This window comes from Haliotis cracherodii, unplaced genomic scaffold, assembly GCF_022045235.1.
Source record: "Haliotis cracherodii isolate W230 unplaced genomic scaffold, xgHalCrac1.p SCAF_13, whole genome shotgun sequence".
Taxonomy (NCBI): Eukaryota; Metazoa; Mollusca; class Gastropoda; order Lepetellida; family Haliotidae; genus Haliotis; species Haliotis cracherodii.
In genome coordinates this window covers 37,553,102-37,579,456 of record NW_027266268.1, presented here as the reverse complement: position 1 = coordinate 37,579,456, position 26,355 = coordinate 37,553,102, and the positions used below count along the sequence as shown (strand labels likewise).

Here is a 26,355-nt window from a genome sequence, read left to right as displayed (position 1 = left end):
TGCTGTGTGTCACGCCAAGGTCAGAGGTGTGACACAGGAGGAAGCTTCCTCGGATACGTCAGTGTGTGACAGGTGGGGGACGGACATGACAGCCCTGCTGCTCTTTAAAGATCCTATAGATTGTAAGCTGATACTTCAGCCGAGCAGGAAAATTGCCATGTTTCCATATTTTGGTATCATTTTGATATCATAGATTTGTGTCAAAAGTAGTTGTGGTTTATCGATCAGGATTTTAGATCTAAATGTTAATATCTGAGTTCTGAAATATGTTGCAAAATAAGCTGTATTTCCTTGGTGAATAGTTGCTTCTGTGGGTTAAGTCCGATACTGATCCTCTCATTTCATTATACAAGGCAGGGACATATGTAACTATGTGTATGTGTCGCCCGTCATGTCAAGTATGTGGACGTCGCTGACACTGCATCACACTAGTATTGATGGGCCTGATACATAGCTGTTTGTCATATTACCAGCACTGCAGGATTTCCCAGCAGACACGAGTTGACCTACATGGGGATTGGCTGGCTGCAATAGAACTAAACAGACTCTAGTTGACCTACATGGGGATTGGCTGGCTGCAGTCGGTCCCAGCAGACACTAGCTGACCTACCTGGGGATTGGGTGGCTACAGTCACTCCCAGCAGACACTAGCTGACTTACCTGGGTATTGGGTGGCTGCAGTCGGTCCCAGCAGACACTAGATGACCTACCTGGGGATTGGGTAGCTGCAGTCGGTCCCAGCAAACACTAGTTGACCTACATGGGGATTAGGTTTAGACATAAAATTGTAACAAAACTAAACACTAATGTCCAGCTGTGTACTCTGATTTGGCAGCCTACCAAGCCCCTGTCCATCAAGTTGTCCATATGGAGATGTATGTGTACGTAGACATCAGACTTCTGCCATTGACAGAAGCAAATGAAGATGGATATTCCTGGTCTGACCAAGGGACCAGGTGCTTCCATTGTCCATCCACCGGGTAATCTGGCGCTGTGGCAGTGAGATCCATCAGGGGACATCATTGCTGTCTCCGATTGGCAACGTCGGGCAACCAGATACAGTTGTTGAACCAGGAATGGCTTTAAAGAATATTGACATAGCAACCAGATATCGGACTGGAACTCAGGCTCTCCTCTAGACAGATTACCTGATGCAAGATTTGGGCTTTCTTCTCAATTGATAACATTGACATATCCTATCTATCAGAGAGCATGATCTGTGTTTTCAATTTGGGATGATAGTTTGAAGAAGGGAAATTGTGTTCTGGTGTTTCTCCATATAAGTTTGGTTAATTCATAAAATGTGTCTCCGTACTGGCTGTATTTGACAACAAGTCTTTCTCTGGAAATAAACTGGATTGTCCTTCTGTGGGTAAATGCAGATGGTGATGGTCGTCTTGGGACGTGGAGTGGACTGGCGATTCAGTTGATGGGACGTGTGGGGGATTGGCGATTCAGTTGATGGGACGTGTGGTGGACTGGCGATTCATTTGAAAAATACTGGCTGCAGCAAGTCTTGAAAATAAGGATTGCTAGGCACTTCAGGAGGGTTTGGGATGGAGGTGGGGGTAGTCCTGTAATGTGACTGTGAGATATCAGCATATTATATCTGTTTCAAGATGGGGAAGGTGGTGGATTGTGTTAGGGATGGGGTTGAGAGGTTAGAGGTCAGGGTTGTGGAATTGGGAGGGAGGGGGGTGTTGAAGAGGGAGGGGGTGGATTGTGATAGGGATGGGGTTGAGAGGTTTGAGGTCAGGATGGTGGAATTGGGAGGACGGAGGGGGTGGAATTGGGGGGTGGGGATGGTAGATGGGTAGGGGGGAGATTGTGATAGGAATGGGGTTGAGAGGTTAGTGGTCAGGATGGGGTGGGGGGGGGTTTGGGGGTGTTAGAGGTGGATGGGGAGGGTGTGGACAATGAGGTTTGGTGGGAAGGGGTGGTAGACAGGGAGGGGAGGGATACTATATAAAGTTGAGAGTGTTTGATGAACAGGGATGGTAGATGCGGAGGCTTGAGCATATACATAACATGCTATTGAGACCCCATTTCTAGTAGGACTTCTGGAGGTACTAACAGATGCCTCATGTGTCTGCAGTGGGACGAGGGTATTGATTAAATGACATTGTAGGGGATTAAGATGTGTGAGAAATTCATTAAAGTCGAAACACCATTGCAGATGTAGCAATGACTGGAGAATGAGCCTTGAGAATGAAACATGCTATTCAGACATTCTTGGGAAAAAAAGAAGAGAGGTTTCAATTTCGGAAAGTTTCTGCCTGAAGATGGGAAAGTTAGTAGTTGTTTTCATTGAAGTAGTTTCTATCAATGAGGTTAGTATCAGTGAATAACTCTTGATGTTCTAAAAAAACAATTAATAGACGGTTATGCAGTGTTGTGACTATTCAAACTCAAACGGTAGCCAATAAGATTCCCACTTTGAGTGAACAAATTAAACATGATGAGTGACTCTTGAAAAAATGGTAAATCAATTGGCGCCAGTGGTTCTATGGAAAAGTTTCAGACTGGTTTGGTTGTGTTTGGCCATTGAAGCACTTAGGGAAAATGACAGGAAATCTTTCCCCAATTATGTTTGGAAGTATTGTTGCATAACACATGGAGCTTGAGGTGGACTGGAAGTGACATGGGCAGCATGTAGGGATTAGCCGTATCAAATTGACTGGGTCTCAGTTTTCAATCAGATATTTCCTCCATCATGTAATTATGCTATTGTTGGCGCTGGGGAGGTGGAATAAGTTCCTGGGTATGATTTCTGATATGAAGAGAAGTCGGAGCGGCATGACTAAAATTTTTGTGGATTCTTGTTACCGAGCACAGATCAATAGGAGAGAATAGAGTTGGATACGTGCGTTACTACCGCAGAGTGTTGGATACGAGTGATATTGCCCACAGACGATGTTGGGACGGAAAGTCTGGGGGTTCCTGGAACTAGTTTGGTCAGGAAGGCAGATGGGAATGTATCAATGATGGATGGCGGGGGAGACGGTTGAAAGGGAGGTGAAATGTTTCAAGGATGTGCCTGGATGCCCAAGTCGTGACATTTGTGTCCATGTGTCTAGGAAACCTGTAGGTAGCCTCAATGTCAGTGTGCCGGTGGAATCCTGACTAATGACATATTGGTCAGAGAATTATGTGCTGAAAGGTGTGAGAGACCAGGAATATACAGGGTGTGTTGATACAGTGTTATTCTCGCAGCGAGGCAGGTGGGGCGAGAGTGTTCCAGGGATCAAGGTTATCATGGCAACACATGCTTCAAGAATAGGCGGTTGCAAGGAAATATGGACTGTTTTTGTTAAGGCGGGACTCGATAACTAACTGGAATCAGAAACAAGACAATTGGCATGGGAAACTTGGTATTGATGTATAATGAATAAAAAAAACCTGATTGGCCCTAACAGAATTTCTGCTGAGTGGGCAAATCGCAGTTCATTTGAATTTGATAGATTTCAATGATACAGAGTCTGTTGAGATCATATCTGCACAGTCAGCTTCGTCTTCTGACTGCGTGCTTGAGTGAGTCCTGCTGTGTATCAAGGTGGGAAACGTATTGGGAACATTGGAGGATAACAACTCAATTCCTCCGAGGAAGGGGATAATTTGCTATGGATTCTTGCTGTGTGGCTTTCCATATGCCATTATGTATGGTGTATGTTTTGACATGTTGAAGGAGACTGGACAGTGGAGAACAGTTTTGTAATTGAAGGATTAAAACCTCAGTTACTCTGTAAACTCGTAAAACGTCCACTCTGTAAACTCGGAAAACGTCCATTCAGTAAACTCGGAAAACGTCGACTCTGTAAACTGGGAAAATGTCCACTCTGTAAACTGGGAAAACGTCGACTCTGTAAACTCGTAAAATGTCCACTCAGTAAACTCGGAAAACGTCGACTCTGTAAACTTGGAAAACATCCACTCTGTAAACTCGTAAATTGTCCACTCTGTAAACTCCTAAAACGTCCACCTTGTAAGCCTGTGAAAAGTCCACCCTGCAAATCTGAAACCTCCACCCAGTCAACCTATGAGAAGCAGAGCATTGGAAGAAGTGAGCAGCCTGTATGTTGCAAGTTGCTGGGAAAATATTCCATCGTAATTATGTTTCATATGGCAAATTTAGTGACATAGACTGATGTGATGATGAGGGAGATGTTTATAGAATAAATTAGATAAACAGCCTTAAAAACAGATAGTGTTTACAAGGGCGGTAGGTATGATGAGAATAGTATAATATGATGTGAAATACGAAGTGGTTCCTGCTATGTGATAATAAGCTGTATTGCCTAAGTCTTCCAAGTGATGTGTTGCCAGGAAATATGATGGCATTGAGCCAGATTGACTGACAGTTTTCTCAAGTGTAAGATTTCTGTGGGTAAGGAGAAATTGAGGCGTAAGTGTTGTCAGTAAAGAGGAATTGAAGCTGTCTTACGTAGGTGTTGTCAGCATAGAGGAATTGATGCTGTCTTACGAAAGTGTTGTCAGTAAAGAGGAATTGAAGCTGTCTTACGTAAGTGTTGTCAGTAAAGAGGAATTGAAGCTGTCTTACGTAAGTGTTGTCAGTAAAGAGGAATTGAGGCTGTCTTACGTAAGTGTTGTCAGTAAAGAGGAATTGAGGCTGTCTTACGTAAGTGTTGTCAGTAAAGAGGAATTGAGGCTGTCATACGTAAGTGTTGTCAGTAAAGAGGAATTGAGGCTGTCTTACGTAAGTGTTGTCAGTAAAGAGGAATTGAGGCTGTCTTATGTAAGTGTTGTCAGTAAAGAGGAATTGAGGCTGTCTTACATAAGTGTTGTCAGTAAAGAGGAATTGAGGCTGTCATACGTAAGTGTTGTCAGTAAAGAGGAATTGAGGCTGTCTTACGTAAGTGTTGTCAGTAAAGAGGAATTGAGGCTGTCTTATGTAAGTGTTGTCAGTAAAGAGGAATTGAGGCTGTCTTACATAAGTGTTGTCAGTAAAGAGGAATTGAGGCTGTCTTACGTAAGTGTTGTCAGTAAAGAGGAATTGAGGCTGTCTTACATAAGTGTTGTCAGTAAAGAGGAATTGAGGCTGTCTTACGTAAGGTCTGTCTGTAGAGTGAAGCTGTTAAGTTGAGCTGTGTTTCCTAAGTTCTATCAGCTGTGGTCTGCAGACCCATCAACCTTCTGTACAAGAATCGTTCCTGTTTCATGACTTTAGAGTGTTGGAGGAACGTGTCGATGGAAAGGATCAGAGATTGGAGATCTGCAAGTTTTCATGTTTGTGCTAATTACGGCGTGATGCTATCATTATCTGACAGGATGCAACAAGCGGATGCAAGAGATCACTCGCTCAGTTTCATAAGCCAGGAAAATTGACTTGTTCAGATTCAAAGTTGTTTTTAATCCGATATTTATGATTCAATTTGCGGGAAAGATTTGTTAAGGAACTTACCAATATCCGCTGTTTTGGAATGATTCAGTTCGCATTTCAAGGTTAATTATCGTCCTTCACAAATTGAAATATTCTTCTGAAGGAGAGTTGTCTTTGGTGGAGTTTTGTGATACATGGTGGGAAAAAATGTGTGAACAATAGCTTGAAATGAGAGCTGAAGGTCGGTTCTCATCTTGAGTTTATTGCAAAGGGACCAATAACAACTCCTATTTAAATATAATTGTCCAGAGCTTTAATTGGGACAACGGTTCATGATAGCCAGGCAGGGCCTGTGTGTGTAATGAGCAGTGGATGAAAGCTATGCATCAACTAATGACCTGTGTTATGTATCTTGACACATCACATACCAATGGGTGCTCTCCATTGTCGGAATTGCAACTTGTTTTGAAATGCATTTATAGAGGGATGGGAATCAAATGAAGCATATTGGTGTGTCTGATTGAAATGAAATTTTCTCTGGAATCCACCTCTCAAATCCTTGAACAGATCCCGTTGGGAATGATTTTGATGAACATGGAAATTGCATCTGTGGGTGTGACATGCATGGAGCTGAAGGTGGACCACAGCGGATATGGTGTCGCGTTAACACTCACGTGGTCAAACTCGGGAGACAAATTTGTAAAGCTGTTCATTCACACGGAACAAAGAGTTGCATGTTGGGATTCATCGGAAAGGGAATTGTCTGCTGGTTCATCTGGATGCTCATTTGTGGTATTGAATCGGGAAAAGTTTGACATTTTTATGTGTTTTGACACATTTAATCCATGAAGATTATTCACTGGCGAGGGGTTAAAATTAATGTTGAAAGTTGCATGCAGTCATGCCCTGGAGCAAGTGCCAAGCCAGTTAGTGTTCAGTCGTCAGGGGTTTGATTCAATCAGAACCGTCCCCAACATAAGAAACGCAACTGCATAAAGAAAACCAAGGGTAATGATCAAAGAAGTGATCAAGTGAAGATTCTGGATTTGATCGTGAGTGTGTTCAGGAGGTGGTGCACTTTACCAAGATGTCTTGTGCTTGATGAATTCCAGCAGTGGAACTACACTGGATAACAGAAAACAGAATTACGACAAAGTGACATTGATGGGCTCCCAACTCTGGGACTTGGCAGTCAACCATCACGGGGCTTCAGGGGGAAAAAGAGTTCCGAGATCTTCAGAGATCTTGTAGTCTTTGGGTGTCTGGGATATGTCCGCAGATTTGGTATTGGAAGATAGCTGGGTTGGAATAGGTGGGGAGAGGGTGTTAGGATTGGGTGTGTTGATCTGGTAAGATTGAGCAAAATCGACAGGTTTCCGGTTGTCTTATGATGATCAAACAAGTGAAATGATCATGTAAATTTCTACCTTATTTATCCAAAATGTTTTATTACTCAAAAGAAGTTAAAGAACACATAACTTTTTTGTCATTTGACTATAGTTAATCTGTCTCGGCCATGATAGATTAACTATAGTGATGCCAAAAAATTACACATTGTGTGTTCTTTAACTTCTTTGGGAAGTTTATATCATTTTTCCAGCTATGGGATCTTGATTGCTGACTTTCATCATGTTTGATACCAGTTTTCTGAGATGTATGTGGCATTTATTGCATTTGAAATATCTGATTTTCATTTTCCTCCTCACGACCTCAATACATCAATGCCAAACACCAATTGTTATGCGCAAAGATGTTTGGCAAATTTGTTTTTAGATATAACTTTGTAACATGACTCACTTTTGTTTATGTCAACTTGGGCTCATCTCTGTATGACTGAAATAATGCTGATGCGATGTTACGTCACTCACTCACTCACTCACTCGCTAACGCAGCAAACATCAGCATGTTGCTATGACTAGGTACAGATGAAGAACTTGCTACAAGTGATCCATTGTTCTCCACTTGATGGAATACCCCAAATACACTGTACACACAGCCCTACCAAACAGGCCTCTGTGAATCAAATCCATTGACAGTTAATGTAGACAGATGCCTTGAACTGTTTGTTAAAACATAATATATGCCATCAACCTAACATTTCAAAAGAATTGGAATGAACATGTTATAATTAATTAATGTGCCCTAACAGAGTAGGCTATTGTAGAGCCTTAAGTACTCACTCACTCACTCTCTCACTCATTCTCTATCACTCTCTCTCACACACACACACACACACACACACACACACACACACACACACACACACACACACACACACACACACCCTCTCTCTCTTTCCCTTTCTTTCTGTCTCTCCTTCCCCCTCTCATTCTCTTTCTGTCTCTCCTTCCCCCTCTCATTCTCTCTCTGTCTGTCTCTTTCTGTCTGTCTCTGTGTCTTTGTCTCTGTCTCCCTTTCTCTCTGTCTCCCTTTCTCTCTGTCTCTGTCTCTCTCTCTCTCTCTCTCTCTCTCTCTCTCTCTCTCTCTCTCTCTCTCTCACATGCTCCATTTAGAAACAGGATTTTGTTGATAAACAGGAAGTGGCAATTAGCTGTATGGGAAGACAATTGTCAGTCGGTGTACCAGATTGTGTACCGAGTGACCTCCACCGATATACACCAGAGGAAGCTGACAGGGCAGTGTCGTCGGTACACACGGATGACAGAGTGAGTGTCATCATTTAACTGACATGCAACAGGAGTAAACATGCAAATTACATCAAAACAACAGGAAATAACACATCTCAAGGACAAATACTTTATTTAAGAATGTTCTTTAATTTCTGTAAAAATTATTTAATATGAGCAAGAAGGCAGTTATTGATTATGTTAATGTATTTTGAACTTCAATTTTATCAAATGTTACTTATTCTGCTTGTACTAGTCTGGACCTATGCCAGTTTTATAGTGCTAGCCCACTGAGATACCATGCCACAGTTTAACATGGATACTCCACTCAGACTCTGTACACCGACACCGAGCCGACCAGTCCTTGTTTTGGACCCTTAATACCAAACGCTAGGCAGGGTAACAACAAGTACCATCTTTTAACGTTTGTTGATTGACTCGACAAGAGTAGATGATCTATCTAATAGACCAGGGTAGATGATCTATCTGATAGACCACGGAGGTAGTCGTTTTGGTTCATTGTTATGGGGATGGGAGGTAGCTTAGTGGTAAGAGTGTTCACTTGTTATGCAGGAGATGGGTTCGATTCCATAATGGGTTCATTAATCTCCCTAGAGTATTACAAAGGGCTGCATAAAACTATGACACTAAAACTCAGTTCGGTCAATTGGTTTCATTATTAAGTTTTCAAGCTTAAAGAAGCTATATTTTTATGGGTTCGATTCCATAATGGGTTCATTAGTCTCGCTAGAGTATTACAAAAGGCTGCATAAAACTATGACACTAAAACTCAGTTTGGTCAATTGGTTTCATTATTAAGTTTTCAAGCTTAAAGAAGCTATATTTTCTGGGCAGGAAGTGGAAAGTGAGAATGCACATGTTGTGAGTTCAGTAAGTGCTTGGGGCTGTTGTGAATGTAGTCGAAAGTCGAAAACAAGATTTAGACTTGAGAGTGACAACCAAGTGGACAAACATATATATAAGTTAGGGGTGATTATGTAAAGCAAAGATATATATCCTGACATCAATTTGAACACATTTCAGTGTGTGTGGGTGGGCGTATGCATGTCTGTGTGACAGACAGACAGACAGACAGACAGACAGAGAAAGCTAGTTGCCTGAAGACTTTCCGATGATAGAGCAATGGGAAATTTATTGGAATTTCACAAAACTCTGTCTTATTTGTAATATTGATACCTCAAGAAATTGATGAAGTGCAGTGTTTGACCGAAATATTTGAGATGGACATTTTCACATTTTTTGCATTATCTGAACATGAAACAGATATTTGTTTTCAGATTTTAGGGGAACTGTTGGAAAATTAATAATTTGATTTGCCTGTGTTGACTGAGCAATAGTTTGTGTTTAACGAAGCAGTCTGAACATTTTGAAACGTGAGGCAGGATATTTTTGTCACCAATGTATGCCCAAACTGAGAAAACTGGCATCAAGTAATTCTTTGTTCACAAGGAAAAAGTGGAATATTTTTGTTTTTCAGAATCAAGATAAAGTAAATTCTACCCTGGATTCCAATAAACTGACGTAGATATGTTTGTGAGGGAGGTGTACCTGGTATACCATGTGTGTACCTAGCTGAGACACACAGCATATGTAGATGGATTCCTTGTGAGAGGGTGGATATCAAGGGTGACTACATCCCTCTGAGTGATTCTCATGAAACTAACTTGACTATATATAGCTGAGGATGGTGATTATGGTTTAAGGAGATAAATTATGAAATATCTGATTGATGACCCATGTTCGAAGTGAGGACACAGCAGTGAAGTGTCATGTAACAGCGTAGTGCTTCGACTCAGTGTTGCAAGGCTCCGTGTTGCATGTGGATAGCAGATATGTCACTAGACAAGGAAGTTGCTTCAAATACAAGTTGTGCAGGTTTTCCTCTAGGTGTGTGTGTGTTTGTTTAAAACAATGAACAAGTCAATCATCCAGAAACAACACTGAGAACAAGTCGAGGGGATTTGCTGGAGGTCTGTGGTGTAAAGCCTCAGATTGATATGGTAGTTTGTCGAGGTGTCATCCACAGCGGGGAGACACAAGGGACTTAGTTGTTATTTAATGATGGTTGTAAGATATGCAGCATTCAACGATTGACTGAGTTCACCAATTCTCCTTCACAACGCAGACCACAGACGACTCGCAGAGGACATTAAAGCTATTCACTGTCGTGATTATTTACAATAAGCCGAGCTCGTGCTGAACAGAATTGTGCACACTAGGAGGGACAGCGCGGCAAGCTTGAGTGAACGTTAGGTTTTTGAAATTCTAGGGCGTGGTGACATAGATGTATTTGTGAAGTTCAATCCTCTCTACATGCTATATGTCATGTGGGGGGAGGGCATTAGGGGTAATTAGATCTTACGTTACCTGAGCATACAGTGACAGGTGATAGGGAGATGTGATAAGGTGTTTATCATGCTTTGAGGGATGGATATGACCGCTTAAGCAGAGTGAAGGCGTTAAAACGTCCAATTTTTACAGTGTCAGATTACGAGAGATTGGGCCACCCCTGGGATGTGAGATGTAAAACTGATTGTGTCATGGCACAGTGCATCATGGACGTCATGGATGAAGATATGTAATAGATAGGAAAGTTATGGAGCTTTGAGAAGATTGATGGTAATTAACACTGGAGCAGGAACGATACAAGCGGTGGTTGGTTCTGTTTGTGACAATGGCAGGGAGTATAGTACTACTACCCTGTTTGATAATGATAAAGTTCCTCTTTGGGTGGAAACGGAATTTAGTGGAAAAATGTGATTGATTTTGGACTTTTAAAATTCTTGGAGTATTGGGTGAGGAGTTGATTTTAGTATTGGATATTGTAGGTTAATATAGTAAGATGTTACATGATGTAAATTGTGGAGAAGAATACTGATGATGATATGATGGGGATGATACGGAGGACTATTTCTGGAGGCGTTGTCCGTGGTCAGCTTCCGCGCCTGTTTCCTGTGTCTTAATATACACATGACTGTGACAGATACGTACGTGACTGTCACCTCAAAATGTTCTGTCATCATAACTGTGTATATCCTGTAGGTAAAAGCCCCACTGATGAGAACGTCTCTTTTTGATTTGTTCCCCATGTCATAGTGTAACCTGCTATGAATACATCACATAATTAATCAGTGGTAACTCTAACACAAGTTGACATCTTGGAACATCTTTTCAAGGCTAGATTCATATTTTTGATAAGTAGTATTCTTGATTGGTGTTGGAAGGAGGGTTCTGTCAGGTATGGTTATTGGTGTGCTGGATTATGCTGTGCTAGTTCTTGAGGGTCGGCAGTGACAGCTTATTGATATATCTCCAGTCATATCAACCTACATTCATACCTATATTTACCTGTTACGCCAAGCGTGATTGATTACACTTTTGATGGCAGCGTTGACTGTTGCGCATTACTTGAATTGAAAGGAGTGGATTAACGGACGTTGTGAATTACAGGGAAAGTCGGCCTGCGACAGCTGATCATCAGTGTGTGGTCTCAATCATGACTTGATGTCACCTGTGGAGAACTGAAGGTCATGTGGAAATACTGTAACATTTCAGGGTGAATCATTTTGCCCTCGTGTGTGAGATTTAAAGTTTCTAGGATAGAATGGAATACATTTGCCCTTGTCTGTGTACTCGTACCCAGCCCAAGCGGGAAGGAACTGAGAAAAAGCTTCTCTCACCTGACCCTAACGAGGAAGCGGGAGAGATTAGCACAGGTGAGAATATACTTGTGTGTCAAGGTTTGCTGGTGTTTCCTCATCGTGTCATGCTGACCTCCTGCCACAATAGCTGCAGTGTTTAGTTTGGTAGAAAACACAACCACTTACACACTCTGCCGCCTTCGTCGGCAGAATCTAGTCCTTGAGCTGGTTGGTTTTCTCCAATACATGTCTGTAAATATCAGGCTTTATCATATTATGTCACTACATATACCTTTCTTCAAACTTAATAACTAGTTCATCCATCCATCCATCATCGATCCATTATCTGTCTATCCTTTCGTCCGTCCATCCATCCATCCATCCATTCATCCATCTATCATCTATCCATTCATCTGACCATCCATCTATCCATCCACTCATCTGTCTGTCCATCCATCCATCCATTCATCTATATTCATCTGTCTGTCTGTCCGTCCGTCTGTCCATCCATCCATCCATTATCCATTCATCTATCCATTCATCTGACCATCCATCTATCCATCCATTCATCTGTCTGTCCATCCATTCATCCATTCATCTGACCATCCATCTATCCATCCATTCATCTGACCATCCATCTATCCATCCATTCATCTGTCTGTCCATCCATTCATCCATTCATCTGACCATCCATTCATCTGACATCCATCTATCCATCCATTCATCTGTCTGTCCATCCATCCATCCATTCATCTATATTCATCTATCTGTCCGTCAGTCCGTCTGTCCATCCATCCATTATCCATCCTTTCCTCTATGTCATCCATCCATTCTTCTGTCTGTCCATCCATCCTTCATTCATCTGTCCATCCATCCATTCATCTGTCATCCATCCATCCATTCATTCATCCATTCATCTGTCTGTCCATCTGTCCAACCATTCATTCATCCATTCATCTGTCTGTCCATCTGTCCAACCATTCGCTGATCCAATTGTTTGCTGATCTAACCATTCATCATCTTTCTGTCTGTTCATCCATCCATCATTCCATCTACCCATCAGTTCACCTGTTTATTAATGAAATCATGTGCTCCATGTTCGCTACATGAAAAAATCCCCCAAATACTCATGACCCCTACCTTACTTTGTGCAGTACATATTGCCCTCTCTTTCTCTACAATCAATCTTCTGTTTCAACAATATTGAAAAAGCTTTCTTTAAAGATCAGTTTTTAATTTTTGATATGATTAACTGTGGAGATATTTCATTTTTTGCCTTTGAAGAAGTTATTCCTCAAGTAAGAATATTCTCTCTATATATGTAGCAGTTAAAACTGACAAAATGTTCTTAGCTGCAAGTAGTTTGAATTTACACATTGTTGTAACTGATTTGAAAAAAACAGTGCTTTACACTTGAAACTGTCTACTTTGTTTTCATTTAAGATTGAGTGTATTATTCAAAATTCTCTTTAAAAAGGGTGTGTTTGGTTGTTTTTTATTTAAAGTGGTGTCGAGGTTATCATTATTTACGTTGTGTGACCTGCTACGATCGTCAAGCTAGACAGGTGTGTAAATTGGGACAGGTATATTGACTTAGGAGAGAGTGCGCGGGAGTTGTACACTCACGATGTCGGCCGTGAAGTACCGCCATTGAGGAAATACTTTATTGATTGGCCCTAATTGTCGGTGAGTATGTATATGATACGTCCACAGTGGGATGGGTGGTCGGGTTGATATGAATACAGCCGGAACTTATTGTATTTGCGTTTCCTTGTTCATGGCTTGTTTCACAAATGGGATAACGGGGTGATATATGCAGGCAGATGTAGGGTATCAGATTATATACATACATAGTTGGAGTATAGCTAGTTTTATACAAGGTAAAAGGAGTTATCTTTTGTTCTTATTGTTCTACAGTGTTTGTGACAATATATGTACATTTTAACAAATTAAAACAATTTCTGAGTAAATAAATACAAATCAGCTCTTAATATAGTTTTATGTAAGGTAATAGGGTTTTGGGGATAGACTTCAGTTGGAATTGATTCTCATTGTCAGGAAGAATCTCTTTGCCTGTTTAACAAATTAAAACAATTTTCAGTAGATAAATAAAAAATGATTTTTTAAATATTGTTTTATGTAAGGTTATAGGATTTATATTATAAATTTTGATTGTAATTGCTTCACATTGTCAGTTAGAATCTCTTTGCATATTTAACAAATTAAAACTAATTAGAATAAATTAAAAATAAATACATTTTCTTGATATTGTTTCCTTTTCAAAATCACTGTACAAGTACTGTTATCACAGCATGAGTGGTTACGTGTATTTAATACCAATACAGTCTCACTGTCCAAAATCAAGAATCTCCTCTAAATGTGCCATAAAAGTTAAAAAAACATGCGACTTTTGACAGTTATTTAATACCAAGTTAGGAAAATATTAGATTGCATGACAAGTAACGCTATTGACGGTGTTTAAAGAAACATAACGCAGTTGCTACAGTTGATAGGAAACATGAGCCAGTTTGAGAAGGGAGTGAGTTTGATGAATGACGCGAGTCTGATTCATCGCTGGCTGTACTGAGCCTGATCGATCAGCAATGCACACTCAGTATTTAGCCGTTACAGCATCACTGGATAACGATGAAGTCAGCACCAGGACCTGATTTGGAGGGGGGGGGAGGGGCATGTGAAGCTAAAAAGGACATTTAATTTCTCTGAATTAGGTCAGGTGCGGTGATAATAAAGATGTTTAAGGTCAGCTGTTAAGTATGGGTGATAGATATAGCTTCTAGTCGGGCTGTTATGGAAATAAGCCCTTGGCACTGGTTTCCGGGGATACGAGGAGGTTTTAATGTAGCTGCTTCATGTTGAGGTTAAGTGATTACTTGTGCAATAAAGATGTCTCTCTTATATTTGAATGTGCTGTGGGTGATAACGCGAGTGAATGATAGCATTTCTCAAGCATGATTAAACAAATTGAAGGGGGTCTCTTTTGGGGTGAAACTCTTCTCGTCTTTATCTAAGGACAAAATGCTTCCAGGATTTGATGTTGTTGTAGCAGAATAACCCCATCTTCATTCTGAATAATTGAATTAACAGCTGAATAATATTTCTCAATTCTCAAAGTAAATAATAGGTTTCCATATTTCTTTATTAGAAAAATTATAATAAATGTCAAGGTGTATTTTTATTGTCATGTCAGATGCAGAAATTTGTAAACCTTTGACTTTGATAAATTAACAGTTTCTTAAGCTGGTGGATTCAGCCCCAGTAAAACAAGTGATGAAGAGATAGCATTGTGAGCAGGGATGGATGTGTCGCCCTGATTAGTGGGAGAGTGATGGAGGAGAGGGTGGGGTCATGGTGAGGCTGGACAGGGGTCAAACAAGGATATCAAGGATCCAGAATTGCTATTGTACAACCACCCACTGGGGACAGGGTACAACACCAGGCCTGTTGTGTTGCACAGTGCTCCGAACATGGTTGTACTGATCACCGAGGCATGAACACATGATGTTTGTTTTTGTTTGTTTATTGTTTAATGCCGCATTCAGCAATATTCCAGCTATATTCTGGTGTGTAAATAATCGAGTCTGGACCAGACAATCCAGTGATTGACTACATGAGCATCAATTCATGTAGTTGGGATACAATGACATGCATCAACCAAATCAGCGAGCCTGACCACCCGATTCTGTTCCGACCTCTTGCGAGTCATTTCTTACGACAAGCATACTCCCTTTTACAGCATGCATGACTTGCTGAAGACCTATTCTAACCCGGATCTTCATGGACCTAACACATGATGAAAAACATGGCATATGATTATAGAATTTCTCAGGTTACCCAGTTTGGGCTCTTATTGAGGTTTCTGCTACACATTGCCCCGGTGGGGATAGTTTGGCCAGGGGCAGCCAGGGTCAAGTATAGTGTAGCCATTTATCAATCCGTATCACCTACTTGTACAGCTTGTGTTGGCTGGAGGTCCAGTGGGAGGTTGTGGGGATGGGGTACTGTCCAGTTGATGGGGAGGATATGGATGTTATAACACAGACACAGAGAGACAGAAACAAGTGGATATAGGTACAGACATATAGTTGGCGGGGAGGATATGGATGTTATAACACAGACACAGAGAGACAGAAACAAGTGGATATAGGTACAGACATATAGTTGGCGGGGAGGATATGGATATTATAACACAGACACAGAGAGACAGAAACAAGTGGATATAGGTACAGACATACAGTTGGCGGGGAGGATATGGATGTTATAACACAGACACAGAGAGACAGAAACAAGTGGATATAGGTACAGACATATAGTAGGCGGGGAGGATATGGATGTTATAACACAGACACAGAGAGACAGAAACAAGTGGATATAGGTACAGACATACAGTTGGCAGACAGATGACCACTGGCCCTGCTACTTCATATTTAGTATGTCCTCTGAATGTCCTAACTTGGTTCAAATGTAATTTCCAACCATGATGCTTTAGGGGCTGGTGACATGACCCCTTTTGGAAACCATACCTTGTGTGTTATAGATATGTGGAAAGCTTTTGGAAATGTGCAGTCCATAATATCACTGAAATATATCCAAACCACCAAAATTTAATAATGACTTTATAGCCATTTGAAATTATGAATGAATAAAATGTTTCAGTGATTTTTAACTATCAGTAACCCTTTATACTTCAAGACCATTGTCGAAGTCTTAACAGTAATACAGACAAATAAAGGCCAGGGTGGGAAAATGGGACAAAGATTTAAAAAAACAGAAAGTCCATGAGCATTCATTTAAGTATTTAAGTGTGCGCAGAATGTTTCCCCAAGTTCCAAATTCTTTTTTTTAGCTCCATGGGATATTAGTTCTGTGACTGGGACCTAGAAACTGGTAATTTGACCTATTTCAAGGGATTCGTCTGGGTAGTTCCGATAGGACCCTAATTCCACCGGCTGTCCTGTGGATATGAATATATGGCTCCACTTCGTCATTTTTGACGTTTCGATTATCAGGTTCCTGTGAGTTTCACCCTTAACTGCTTGCCTGGGCCAGCCAGACTCTTATTATTTAGAGGCTGCCATGATGTGGCTGGAATATTGCTGATTGGCATAAAACAACACTCACTCATTCACACGACTTTAAGTTTCAAGTGGAACATAGACAGGCATGTTTATGGATGGCGGGTCACATGACTTGACATGGTGGCCCATCGACATGGTTAGACAGAAGGATAGTGTAGACAAATGAACAGCCTGGTAGGAAAACCTCAAATCGGAGTTCTTCCTAGAATACAATTCCAGCTTAGTGTACTTTACTATTGCCTTTACATGAGACTAACATCTAGTGAAATCATGATCATAGCCTTATAAACGTTTGGCTCAACTCGACACAGGAGAAGTCTGAAGTCTGATGTTGATCACTGTGTCAGTCTGTAAAATGTCACAGCCCGAATCGGTTGGCGTGAAGATCAGCTCTCATACCAAGGGGCACCTGTGAAGTGACAGTGACATCTGCATGGATGGTTCCATCGAGGAGCTGACTGTGCTGTGCAGTGACTGCTTCAGGTGGACAGTGGCTGCACAGTGGACTATAACAGATATATTGACCACTTGGGATGTATTTGCCGAACATTTTACATGTGCTTCACTGACCTGACAATGTCCAAACATTTGTTTGTTTTGTTTGTTTGTTGTTAAACGCAGCACTCAGTAATATTCCAGCTATATGACGGCAGTCTGTAAATAATCGAGTCTGGTCCAGACAATCCAGTGATTGTTATCATGAGCATCCATTCATGCAATTTTGATATGATGACATGCATCAACAAAGTCAGCAAGCCTGACCATCCGATCCCATTAGTCGCCTCTTACGACAAGCATAGTCGTATTTTACGGCAAGCATTGGTTGCTGAAGACCTATTCTAACCTGGATCTTCACGGGTCCGACCATTCTGAAAACAGTTTATTGTCAAAAAGTTAGTATGCTGAAATTACAATTCATTTTGTGTGAAAAAAAGGTCTGTGTTGAATAAAGGCTTGAATGAAGATTAAATCTTGAAACAAGTCAAATGTTCTCTTTCTGTGTAAGTGACAAGTCAAAGTTCAAATAAATAAAGATTAAGTAGAAAGTCGAAAAGCAAGATTGACAAGAATGATTTCACTCTTAATTGATAAATTGTTCTATTAGACTTTGCTGTAGAGTCCGAGATGCCCTTAGGTGATAACCACATTATAGGGGGTTGATATCAGTGATATCGCAACCCCAGATTCCATTATTCCCGGTGCTTAGGATGATGGAGTGCCACCCCTGATGTGCCTGTCTCCCAGAGGTCACGTCTAGGGGGACACTTGGCTTGATGTTGATGGAACAGTGGCTTGAGACTGCTGGGAGCCTGGGCTATGTTGTGAGGGTAATATTACAAAGGTATTTGTCAGTTGGGGGGCCATAAACTACTGATGTATGGTGGGAGCTACTTGACTTGCGGCAGTTTGTCATATTACAAGGAAACTCGGCTACTACTTACGTCAATATTTCATGTCATTTGTGTTGCCATAAATAACACTAAAAGAATTACCGAATGAACTCTTTGAGATGTTAATTGATTTATTTTTAGGGGAATTTGATATCAGCATTTGGTATACGTACTCTGTGTGTGTGTGTGTGTGTGTGTGTGTGTGTGTGTGTGTGTGTGTGTGTGTGTGTGTGTGTAGTGTTTGATGTTTGTAATAAAGGGAAATAACTCCTGAGTGTTTGTTTTAGAGACACAGGCTATAATTGAGGTAGTCAACTCACAAATGACCAAGTCTGTTATTTAGAGAATTTCACGTGTGTCTTTTAATATTGATTTTAATATCCTAGAGTTTTTAACTTTTACCAACAAGTGTTGATATATTTTATGTCAAAAGATGAGGATGAGGTTCTGTTTATCATCAAACATGATTCTTCCAACTTTTTCAGTTTGTAGACAGTAATCATCTTCCCGAGTCAAGGGCGTTAACTGACTGTAAAAGTCCAGTTACCAACCTTGTCGAACTAGGCTGGAATTTCTGGGGTCGATCGTAGCACCACCAGTGGCTATTACTAGTGTTGTCCCTTCAATGTCCCTCCTATTCATCAATCAGATTCCACCTCTCATACCACTTACATTTGCTCCAAACAAAATGGCAGCACTCAGTCAAGACGACCCAATCGATAATCAAAGTCTATGTTGTAATAATATGGGTCTTACTTCACGAAGTGCATCATATCATGGGAGCACATAAGGAACATGAAAACATTTGGAAAATTAGTGTTGATGCCGAGTTTTTGAATGTAAAAAGTGCAGCTCACAAGCTTCAGTGACTCACATTAGTGATGTCATTTGATTGTGATGTCATGGTAACCAGTGATGTCACAATGGTCTGCAAAGCGGTGATCTGACCCTAGCGAAATCTCCTGTGGAGGCCAGTTTTTGAATGATAAAGTAAATTGTCAGTTACAACAAAGGCAGTTCTAATCCCCCCGGAGTGACAGTTAATTAACATAACATATTGCTTTAACGAAGAACAAACCTTTTAAAAAGAGGTGATTATGCAGCGCTGTTGGTGGTGTAAAAAATTTACTTAATTTTTTTTTCTGTTTATCTAAATCAAATGCAAAAAGATTGCATGGTTAGCCAATCAAATACCACATAGTCACTTGCAATTTATTTATTTTGCTATTTTCAGTGTTGTCTGTATTTGAAAGTTTTATGAATCATTTAATATTCACAATTAGTTGTCCATAACATATTACTTATTTAAGTTGCATATAGTACGTTGTTAGTTATTCCGTGACGTTGATGATTGTTAAACAAGGCAGTTTGAGTTTGACAAATGATATGTGTTTATTCCAGTCTATAATATTTGTTCTATATTTCAGACGATATTTGTTCAAACATCACTGTGCAATTCAATGTTTGAGCTGTTTATTTTCAATTGTCATGTTGATCTTGATGTGTTTGACCACACCAGTGAATTAACACCATGTATGATGGATGATAAACACGTTTTACTGTTTGTGTTTTTACAGACTCGTCCTTTGAGAAAGTGTCGTCTAACGAGAGGCGGGGGAGCGTGCCCCTTGTCTCAGCAGCCGGCATTGACGACGACGTCATGGACTCCCCTTCAACATCCTCGCGTCTTGTGGTCAGTACTGACAATGCTTTACAGTTAAATAACTTTTTATCCATTATGTTATTTTCTTTTGGGTTTAGTCTACACGCCATTTATGATTGCCAGTGTTAGGACATGTTTAGGAGTGAGTGAGTTAGTTGGGTTTCACAACTCTTTTCTGGGAATATTCCAGCAGTATCACGGCAGGGGACACCAGAAACTGGCTTCACACATAGTACCTATGTGGGTATTGAACCCGGGCCTTCAGCGTGATGAGGGAACACTTAACCCACAAGGCCATGCCAAAAAAAGGGCTTGGTTAGCCAATCAAATACAACAAAATCACTTGCGATTTGTTTATTTTTAGAAGAACAAGGGACAGTTTTGGACAATTTTGAAGCTCTAAAACTGTCAAACACTTCTATAATCTGAGGCAGTGGGTAGTCTTGTGGTCAGAGTGTTTTCTGGTTGTGCCTGAGGCCTAGGCTCCATTTCTGTGTTTCTCATTGTGATATTGCTAGAATATTGCTGAAAGAGATGTAAAAGCATACTCACTCACTCACTCACTCACTCACTCACTCACTCACTCACTCACACACTATGATTTTCTTTAGGAATTTTGTGCTGTAGGATAGCTTCGTGGTTGTGGTCCCCAACAAGACGATTCCTGAGTACCACCTGTTAAAGCTATTATTGCTCCGCTTGGTGTTATATTCCTGGTAAAATCCTAAGTAGTTGAAGTTGCTCACTCACTCACTCACTCACTCACTCTCTGACGGTGATGGGTCTGGCTCACCAGCAGCTGCAGCCTGTACACAGTGTAACAACAGACCCTGGTGTCATCCAATTCCTGGGAAATGAGATCTGTAGGAGCGCCCTGACCCACAGAGGGATGCTGTACATGTCATACAGGCAGATGTCTCAGGGACGATCTTGGGCGGTCTGGGTGTTCTGGGAGAAGCATGAGTGGGTGGCCGCACTTGCCGATCATGCAGGGTGCCAACATCTCTCCTCCTCTCGGCATCCGGCATACGATTTAATTTGTCTTGGCATCCAACTTAAGAACTCGGAATAATTAAAAAATTCACTGAAAGGAGAGGAGGGCATGGACCGTGTTAAGTATTAGTGTCAGAAATTCATAAATTGAAAGGGCAAATACTTTATTAGGCTCAGAAATCTTATCAGTGTACGCATGTTAGTGTACACAGCTGGTACAAGTGAATTGCACTGGGATTTTCACATTGAATGCATGCTCCTAAGATTAGGGCGAAGTATTTGATTGATTTCTCACTCATTGCAACAAACAAAATGAAAAATAAATTTAAGCATTGAAACATTGACATCCTCGTATGAGAAAAACATTTTGTAGCTTCAGGGTACTGCACTCTGGCATCCGGAATACCACTTAACAGGGCTCGGCATCCGTTGTACTACAAGGGGGTTGGCACCCTGATGGGTGGGGGGCCACACTCAATGACCATGTGCATCAGTGGTGCTCAGTGCCTGTCCATAGGATACGGGGGAGCGGGTTGTACAAGAAGGGGTTTGGCACCCTGATGGGTGGGTGGCCACACTTGATGACCATGTGCATCAGTGGTGCTCAGTGCCTGTCCATAGGATACGGGAGAGCGGGTTGTACAAGAAGGGGGTTGGCACCCTGATGGGTGGGTGGCCACACTTGATGACCATGTGCATCAGAGGTGCTCAGTGCCCAAACCAACCAACCAACCAAGCCTGTCTATAGGATACGGGGGAGCGGGCACATATGGTGGGGAATATTAGGGTTTTGTTCAACCACTGCTTCATTACATGTTGTTGAAAGGTGGAGGCACGCAAATTTGAAACATTTAATATTTACTCCATATCCTGCAACTCTCTGGGGAGACCAGTTCCAGTGGTGCTGTGGAGATTCCGGGTTAGAAGTGACCCTGGGGGGATTCCGGGTAAGAAGTGACCCTGTGGGGATTCTGGGTTAGAGGTGACCCTGTGGGATTCCGGGCTAGAGGTGACCTTGGGAGATTCCGGGTTAGAGGTGACGTTGGGAGATTCCGGGTTAGAGGTGACCCTGTGGGATTCTGGGTTAGAGGTGACCTTGGGAGATTCCGGGTTAGAGGTGACCTTGGGAGATTCCGGGTTAGAGGTGACCCTGTGGGGATTCTGGGTTAGAGGTGATCCTGTAGGGATTCTGGGATAGAGTAGGTCCCTAGCAACCTGTGCTGGTTGTAAGAGGCGACTCGGTGGGGATTCCAGGATAGAGTAGGTCCCTAGCAACCTGTGCTGGTTTGTAAGAGATGACCACGTGGGGATTCCAGATTAGAGGCGGCTCAATGGGGATTCTGGGTTAGAATAGGCCCCCAGCAATCTATGCTGGTTGTAAGTGGCAATTAATTGGGTCGGATGGTAAAACTTGGTGTCTTGGTTGATGGCATGTCATTGTATCCCAATGGCGTGGGTCGTTGCTCACAATATTGATCACTGGATTATTTGGTTGATTATTTACAGACCACTGTCATATATCTGGAATATTATCTAAGTCTCGCACTGAAGAAATTAACGGTTCAGTGGCAATATAGCTCATGATTTCCTCAGAGACCTCTGACAGTGGTGCCCTTTATCTCACAGCAGTGTATGATGTACAACAGTGGATGTATGTTAAACTGACAGCATTTGATTCATAAACATCGCAGCAAAATTGACAACCTCCAGACTTTCAAAACTCTTCTGAATGCGTTTACACAGGTCGTTACTCGCCAGTCTCCTGGAACATGTGTGTTTGTGAAATATTAGAAGGTCTGAATCCTTCCCCAGATAACAATGCCTGTAAACTTACCATGGCAGGTTGAAGGGAATTTAACTTGCCCTGATGGGAGCTGCCGTTTGAGGAACCATCACTTACATACAGCCGAGTTGATTGTCGTACATTCTGCTGATTCATAGATACAGAAATAAATCATACAGGAAGATACTTTCATAATTGTTATGAACCTTTTATCAGCGTGAGCTGAGCTCAGTCTTGTTAAACTTTTCTGGAATGTTTGTTTTATGTTTATGTGAGAAATGCCAAATGCCTTTTAGGGAATGTGATAAAAAAAAAAAGAATGACTTTTGACTTCTTTGGTATTTTTATTGTAATTTGAAGTCATTACTGTCACATAATATCACTGTGTGTGAATTTATTCCATCATGAAGCATATTTTCACTGTGTGACTTCCAAGACGATTCTGGTTGGAATGTCTCCTGGCATGTTTCCTAACAGCATGATGGCCTCTGGCAGCTCTAGGCCAGCTCTAGGCCATCTCCAGCACTGGTATTCCGATGGAATATACAATAAACACAGTCATTATGTCAAAGGGATCACATCATTGCTTCATCCATCATTCAATCCATCTCAATCATGACATATTTCCTCGGAACTGGACTCTTTTGGCATATATGTTCAGTGAAGGGATTCATTGTTATGTAATGGGATTCCTTCTGCATTTGTGATCCAAGAAGGGATTCCCCCTGTTTTTATGATCCAAGAAGGGATTCCCTTTGCAGTTATGATCCATGAAGGGATTCCCTTTGCAGTTATGATCATGAAGGGATTCCCTCTGTTTTAATGATCCAAGAAGGGGTTCCCCGTATTAATGATCTAAGAAGGGATTCCCCCTGGTTTTATGATCTATGAAGGGATTCCCTCTGTTTTAATGATGCAAAAAGGGATTCCCTCTGCATTTATGATCCAAAAAGGGATTCCCCCTGTTTTTATGATCCATGAAGAGATTCCCTGCTTTAATGATCCAAAAAGGGATTCCCTGGGCTTTTATGATCCATGAAGGATTCCCTCTGCATTCATGATCCAAGAAGGGATTCACCCTGTTTATATGATCCATGAAGTGATTCCCTGTTTTAATGACCCAAGACGGGATTCCCCCTGTTTTTTTACAATCCATGAAGGGATTCCCCGTTTTTTATGATCCATGAAGGGATTCCCTCTGCTTGCATGTTTCCAGTTGTTTCCATCCCTAAATATATAATCTCTTTCTTTTTCAGAACTTTTTCACCAAGAAAGGATTTAAAACAAATCTGAAAAGAACCAAAAGTGTGACGAAACTGGACCGTAAAAGATCTGGGTCAAACGTCTCAGAAAATGACACGTGAGTAATACTTAAAGTACCGGTAGTTCCTTGTTTTCAGGGTAGTTTAGTTGTAGTTGGTGATTATTTCAGGTTTACAGATTTTTCTCTTGGAAAAAACTGAATTGGATTTATGTGTGATTCCTTCTTGATTCCTGCTGGATGGATTCAGGACAGGATGGATATGGAGTGTACCGTCAGGACAGCGTGAATACAGAGGACATCGTGAATAAAGAGGACGTCGTGAATAAAGATGTCATGAATACAGAGGACGTTGTGAATACAGAGGACATCGTGAATAAAGAGGACATCGTGAATACAGAGGACATCGTGAATAAAGAGGACGTCGCGAACACAGAGGACGTCGTGAATAAAGAGGATGTCGTGAATACAGAGGACGTCCTGAATACAGAGGACATCGTGAATAAAGAGGACATCGAGAATACAGAGGACATCGTGAATACAGAGGACGTCGTGAACACAGAGGACATCGTGAATACAGAGGGCGTTGTGAATACAGAGGACATCGTGAATACAGAGGACATTGTGAATACAGAGGACATTGTGTATAAAGAGGACATTGTGAATACAGAGGACGTCTTGAGTACAGAGGACATTGTGAATACAGATGGGCAGAGAGGATTGTACTGTGCAGGTCTGCAAGGACCAAGGAGCAATCCTCGTGATTGCAGTGTGTAAGTTAAGGTTGTACGAGTACAAGCACAAGATCATCCTCTTGTGTGCAGGGTTTGAGCCCATGTTGTGTGGATTATCTACCCTGAGATGATGTGTGTCAACTCTGATATAAAAACTTCAGCTTTAACACTGTCACTTTTGATGCTCGGGCAGTGATCATTAATGTTCATAGAAACTGCAGATTTCGAACATTTTATTTCCTTAGTTCTATCAAGTCGTCTGAGCTGTGTGTGTATGATTACATGTTTCTGCCACCACACCACACAAAGCCACATACCATCCATACCTATAGTGAGTGAGTGAGTGAGTATGGCTTTACGCCGCTTTTAGCAATATTCCAGCAATATCACGGCGGGGGACACCAGAACAATGTGTGAAGCCCATTTCTGGTGTCCCCCGCCGTGATATTGCTGGAATATTCCTAAATGCGACGTAAAACCATACTCACTCACTACAACTTTCACCCAAGTTATCAGTTTATGTAATATGGTAATCTACCGTACATCCTTAAATAGACACCTTCCCTGGGTACACGTTTGGTCTGACAGACTTGTGGATAAACGCCTGCCTTGTATAGATGCCGGGTCAGAATCTCTGAACTAGACATTTCTTTTTGTACGTGGTGATGTTGAAATGAAAGTGGTTATCATACACAATATAAATCACAGGTCTTATTCAAATTACACGTCCCATTTTCATGGAAATTCAAAATATTTACCGTAATGAAAAAATACATGCCTTCCTTGAATAGTGAGTGTGTAAGGTTTTATGCCGCTTTTAGCAATATTCCAGCAATATGACGGCGGGGGACACGAGAAATGGGCTTCACACATTGTACCCATGTCGTGAATCGAACCCGGGTCTTCAGCGTGACGAGCGAACGCTTTAACCACTAGGCTACCCGACCGCCCCTTCCTTGAATAGATGCTGGGTGTAAGACGTCTCTGAAATAGGTAGATGCCCAGGTGTCTGTTCCAAGGATTTACTGTACCTGCCACAGAACAATGGGTGGCCCAGTCATCCAAGGTGCAACAATTTGCTGAGTTGCGTTTCTAGGGCACACATGAAACCTGTGAATGTGGGTTTGAATCCCAGATTGCCCTGAATAAGTTTCACCTGTGCTTGTAGGTTTTACCAAAGTGATAAACGTCTAAGACCTGCATTACTTCGAGCATCACCTGCATCATTAAGCTGTCACGCCCAGATACAACTGACATTCTGTTCAAGTCATGCCATGATAAACCAAACTCACTACAAGACCCGTGAAGATCCGGGGTAGAATAGGTCCTTAACAACCAATGCTTGCCATAAAAGGCAACTTACAGGACAGGGTAGTCTGGCTTGCTGACTTGGTTGATGCATGTCATCGTACTCCAATTGCGTGGATCGATGCTCATGATGTTAATCGGGGCTGTCGGGTAGCCTAGTGGTTAAAGCGTTCCCTCATCACCCTGAAGACCCGGGTTCGATTTCCGACATGGGTGAAGCCCATTTCTGGTGTCCCCTGCCGTGATATTGCTGGAATATTGCTAAAAGCGGCGTAAAACCATACTCACTCACTCATGATGATAATCACTGGATTGTCTGGTCCAGACTGCCGTCACATAGCTGGAATATTGCTGAGTGTGACACTAAACAACAAACAAACACTAACACACTACAAGAGTTCTTGGGGAAGCAGACAGTGCATCGAAGACAAATAATGGTTGGAACATGCGATTCAACTGCCGATAAGTATCATTAAGAACGAGCTTACACATGTGTAAA

The 26,355-nt window shown here is 41.6% G+C and overlaps 1 protein-coding gene across 1 annotated transcript in view; it reads left to right on the top strand.

The window, feature by feature from the left end:
* The window catches only part of LOC139459899 (ras GTPase-activating protein nGAP-like), a 288,254-nt gene that overhangs the window by 158,070 nt on the left and 103,829 nt on the right, over positions 1–26,355 (top strand). Inside the window, exons 6-7 of the mRNA XM_071241619.1 lie at positions 19,692–19,807; positions 23,810–23,913. Coding sequence (XP_071097720.1) covers positions 19,692–19,807; positions 23,810–23,913 — 220 coding nt within the window. The remainder of the gene's footprint in view (positions 1–19,691; positions 19,808–23,809; positions 23,914–26,355) is intronic.